Here is a 5109-nt window from a genome sequence, read left to right as displayed (position 1 = left end):
GAGTTTGTCGCGGGTCTGGGGGAGTTTCAGCCCCCACCCCTCTCTCTCTCTCTCTCTCTCTCTCTCTGGTCTGGGGGAGTTTCAGCCCCCACCCCTTCTCCTCCTCTCTCTGTGTCACCCCGCAGCAACATTCAGGCTGTAGTGCTCCGACACTGCAGCAGCCACGTTCTGCTTTGAAACGTTTCTTTAGTTTGTTATTGCTACGAGCTCTCATGCTAAAGCGAGAGTTGACTCCTCCCACACTAAGAAAACAGGAGGGGAGGAGTCAGCTGAGCTCCTGTGTAGCGGAGCACAGAGAGGGAGAGAGACGAAGTAAACAAACAAGCAGGAAAATTAAACTTATCGTCCTCATTTTTTTTACCGACCTCAAAATAATTTATCGTGCAATTTATTGATTTATTGACTATGTGACAGGTCTGTTCATAGGTTAATAACAGAGTTGACTCCAAACAGTTAATTGCAAAATTTAGATAAAAAATCTGGAACATATTTGTTAGCTCACAGAATAGGCAAATGAGATTAATCTCAGTAACTACCACACCTAAATTTTGTGTTTTAGCCGTTTCTTTTGTTCATTTGGCTGTGGCAGCCATCTTGGATCAAGCCAAGTCCAAAAGTTAATCAGCTGTAGGCGTTCTAATGATTTGTGACTTTTTGCAAAGCTTCAATAAAACTTGTTTAGCGGTTCATGAGATGAGCTGAAGGCAGAAGCATAACCATCCATTTTAGTTTGTCATGGTTGACAAACGACAATAACAGAAGAATGTTTGAGTCGATTCATGTGTTCTTTGGTTCAGAAATATATTTTGCTAGGACAGAAAACAGTGTCGTGGCTTTCAGTTTCCATCCATAAGGAAAAAAGCAAAGTGAACACTTCCAACATTCTTCCCTGACAGACTCACAGAGCAGCTCATGATATCAGATACAGCCAGGCCAACAGCTCGGAGGTAAATATAGAGCTGACAGGAGAGAGAAGACAGAAACTTTTTCTTTAGATTGCTGATTTGTTTCAGTTTAAATGATCACTGCATGGCTAGAGTTCATGAACTTATATCAGCCTGCTCATTGTTTACAACACACATGGTGAATCATGCTGTTCGAACAGATTACAAATTCTCTGCATGTTGCAGATGCTTCAGATGAAACACGGGAAGGCAAGTTTTCTATTTCAAGATTGCGCTGAGCATGAAAACTCAAGTGGTGCGTGCTGGTTTATGTGATCATCAGAGCAGCCCAGAGCTGTGCTGAGAGGCTGAAGCAAATTCATCAAGATACTCCCCAACAACGGACACAGCCATGGAGGATTTCACACGCTCAGATGTCGATGCTGAGATGACAATGTTGACATCTGACGATGTTACAGGGCAGAGCGCTGGTCCCAGTGATGAGGTGGAAATCCTTCAGAACAGGTATTAAAAGTGTTTATTTGCACCTCAGTTGTTCACGGGATGTATTTTACCAGTAGAGCAAAAACAGGCAACTGGAAAAACTGGAAAAATTGCAACTATAATAAAAATGTGGTGTCTAAATGACTTAAAACTTGCTAAAGAAGCTTATACTGACTTGTTAAGAGCTGAAAGACAAATGAAACTAAACATCAGCTGAAAACTAAAAGAAGCAAAAGGCTAGCTAAGTGCTGAATGTAACCAAAGGCTAAAATTGCTATAGAGATACTGTTTATTAATAAAATTGTAGAAATGCAGTGGGACTCATCCTTCTTGGTATCAAAATAACTTGTGTAAAACTCAAAAGGTCATTTAATTTATCTTCAACAGATATTTTTGTTATTTTGTTGTTGTTGTTGTTTAGTTTACGAGAGGCCGTCCATGATGACAACATCCAGCCAAAGATGCAGTGCCTTATGATGGACGCCTCTTTCTCCATGGTAACAGTGCAAGGTGAGGACAGTGGGATTGCCTGGGAGACGACCCCAAGTGTCAGCTCTACATCGTGGGCTTCTGAGGCCACAGATGTCTCTCCAGCTTCGATGCAAGCTGCAGCACCTGGGTCACAGCCAGCAGGAAAGATTATATTTGTCATGGATGAGGAGATGATTTCAAGACAAAGGAAAACTAAAGAGAAAGAGAGTAGTCAGAAGAGCAAAGCAGAAAAACAAGACATTCTGGCAGAGAGCTTTGGGAACTTCTCAGGACGTCCAGAGTTAGTGGAAGTCTCTCAACCAAATGTAAAAGTCGAAGGAGAAGAAGATGAAGAGGTAGCGCCTTGTCCTCTAGCAGATAAAGAGCAGTGCCTGTTCAGTATAGTGTCTGAAGGTTCGGAAATCCTCAACATTGTGGTTCCCCCTAAACTGGCTACCGTGGATGAAGAGGAGAGCAAGGAAATGTTGGATAATCTGTCATATCTGGAGGACAGTTCTGTCCCTAAAGCCACTGAGGACACCCAAGACAACGAGCTGCTGATTTCAACTGAATCAGAAATGGAGCCAAGTAACCAGCTCAGTCCTCCACATCGTACATGTCCAGGTACAATGGATCCACCAGGGGCTCCAGTGGCCAGACCTCCAGGCCGAGGAGCTACTGGCAACCTGGACTACTTTGAGGCCTTCTCACTGATAGATGCCCAGGCTCCGGGAAGTCCTGCTGTTATTGCACACCAGGAATCAGTGACAGAAGCCACTACAGATAGTCGGGAAACAGAGAAGCCAATGCAGTTTGAAGACCACGCCATCAATAAAAGTGTGAACAATGACAAGTTAGACACAGTCAGTTTACAGGAAATCACTAGTGAGCTTCTAGATGATGTTTTCTATGGCGGCACAGACAATTACCCTATAAAAAGTCTGGACAGCACAGACGAATTAGGACCAAAAGGTCCAAAATCCAGGCTCCCTTCCAAACCAAGTGGTTCATCTTTGTTCAGTAGCCAAGAGGATATCCTAACTCCGATCTTTCTACCTGAAGGACCACCAAAAATTATTGACCCGATTTTACTGGAAGAACCAAAAGCAATGGCTTTTCTTTACACTGACCTGTACGAAGAAGCATTGGGCAGCTGGAAAAAAGATGAGGACACTGAAAGTATGACCTCTGAGAAGTCCTTCCACAGCAGGCACTCAGACCGAGAGGCCCGAGGATACTTAGAGAAATATGCCCTCATAGACGAGACCCCTGCTGTGGAGGTGGAACAGCCAGAAAAAGAAAAATGCCCAGCGGAAGAAGATCGAATACTACCCCAAGACTTGCTTGACTTTGAAGATGCTCTGCTCAAGTCTGAAAAAGACATGCGAAGGTCTGAAGAAGTCACAGATTTCTTTAGGTCCAGTGCCAATTCTTCTCCCTGCGACATAGACCCTTTCCCTCGAACCCCAGAAGACAACGACACACAAACAAAGAGTGAAACCAAGACACAAAAACGTGTCTCGATAGCGGTAGAAAAAGTAACAGAAACTCCTGTTGATCTGCTTGAATCTTCAAGCTTTGTGTTCCCCTCTGAAAAACCAGACTGGGATATTACAGATCATCATCCTCTGGCTGAAGATGAGAGACGTGTCAGCATTTGTAAAGATGAGGAGAAGCTGAAACAAGGTTCAGAGACAAATATGCCAGCTGTTCCTCCCAGAAGGAAGGCAGCCTCCTCTACTAAAGGATGCTTGGATCTGACACCTCTGACTCCAGTTGATGGGATTTCACAGGAGAAAGAAGAGGTTGGAGGGAAGGAGCAAAGAGTGGAGGAGAAAGAGACAGCTTCACCAGTGGAGACTGCAGATGAGGGGGACGGAGACGGAGAGGAGAACGTACGGGCCATCTCTGAAGTTACACTACAGGAGAGCACCCTGGCTGAACTGAAAACTGGCTCCGCAGAAAGTGAAAGTGTAAAAGCATGCAACAAAACCACTGTCCAGGACGCAAAACCAGCTGAGAAGAAAGACGCAAAAACGTCCGAAGAAGAGGGAAGAAGTGAAATGGAAACAGCTGCAGAACAAACAGGACTGGAGGAGACAGATGACCAGTCAGATGTTAAAACAGAGCTGATTCCAGAGAAACAGGAAGACTGTCCAACCACCGCATCAGTGGAACCAGCTAAAAACAAATGGCAGTGTTTCATCCTTTAGTCAACAACATTTTTACCAACAAAAATCTAACATTCATGAGTGCACTTCTCCCATTGTTATTACCATAGCAACAAATCTCTAGTTTTTAAAAATACAACTCCAATACCAAAACAGCTGTGACACTGAATAAAGTGTAATTAAAAGCTGAATGCAGTAATTTGAAAATTTATTAAACCCACATTGATTTGCAATAGAACATAATAACTAGAGTTAATACTTTAACTAACATGAGGTAATAACATCAACAGATATCAAAACTTGTGAATTATCCTCTTATCTTTTGGCAACGGTCTGTGAATGTCTAATGAGGAGACTATTGTAGTTACTATATTTTTTAAAAGGGAATATTGTCCCATAATTTTCAAAGACTCAATCTGTTCTTCCTGCTTTTTTCATGTTTTTTTTTTTTGTTATTGTTGTTGTAAAAGATGCAGCATTGCCACTGTCTTTTCTTGGAAATACTCATGCAAGGCATTTCATGAAAAATATATAATCTGGATGAAAACATATGTTCTTCTAAAACCTACATAGACTTTTCTGATGCCTTTCCATATTTATCGTATTTTCTAGACTATAGTCGCTTCGGAGTATAAGTCGTAATAGTCGAAAAACATGTCATAAAGAGGAAGAAAAAACAGATAGTTCACTTCAGAGTATAAGTTGCGCCTGACTAATTACATCAGAATAGACATTTAATCTGGAATAACCTAATAACATGCAGAACATTGCTCGTGGGATGTTGAATATCCTTAATTAACACAGACAGATGACACAGATGAGAGCAACTGTAATTGTAACAGTTTTTTTTCAGGGGTTCAGCTAAACAACAGTTTGCTTGTGTTTCCAAAAATAATTTTTTAGTTTAGATTTGAATGATTACAGACCAAAAAGAAATAAATTGTATAGGTCTTCTGGACGGGTTCTTCTCTAATGAAACGTTTCGTCTCTCCTCCAAGAGACTTCTTCAGTCTGAGAGTTTCAGGCAAAATTCAGGCTTTTGTGTTTCATCCTCATCTCTGAAAGAGTGACCGCTGGCC

At 42.0% G+C, this 5109-nt stretch overlaps 1 protein-coding gene across 1 annotated transcript in view; it reads left to right on the top strand.

Annotated features, from left to right (window-relative positions):
- The window catches only part of si:ch1073-398f15.1 (cardiomyopathy-associated protein 5), an 8792-nt gene extending 4571 nt beyond the window's left edge, over positions 1-4221 (top strand). Inside the window, exons 2-3 of the mRNA XM_014020310.1 lie at positions 1131-1409; positions 1810-4221. Of these exons, the coding sequence (XP_013875764.1) occupies positions 1297-1409; positions 1810-4072 (2376 nt within the window). The 5' untranslated portion in view covers positions 1131-1296 and the 3' untranslated portion in view covers positions 4073-4221. The remainder of the gene's footprint in view (positions 1-1130; positions 1410-1809) is intronic.
- Positions 4222-5109: the final 888 nt, after the last annotated feature.

Source organism: Austrofundulus limnaeus, unplaced genomic scaffold, assembly GCF_001266775.1.
Source record: "Austrofundulus limnaeus strain Quisiro unplaced genomic scaffold, Austrofundulus_limnaeus-1.0 Scaffold248, whole genome shotgun sequence".
NCBI lineage: Eukaryota > Metazoa > Chordata > Actinopteri > Cyprinodontiformes > Rivulidae > Austrofundulus > Austrofundulus limnaeus.
The sequence above is the reverse complement of the archived record's forward strand: the minus strand, read 5'-3'. Positions and strand labels throughout refer to the sequence as shown.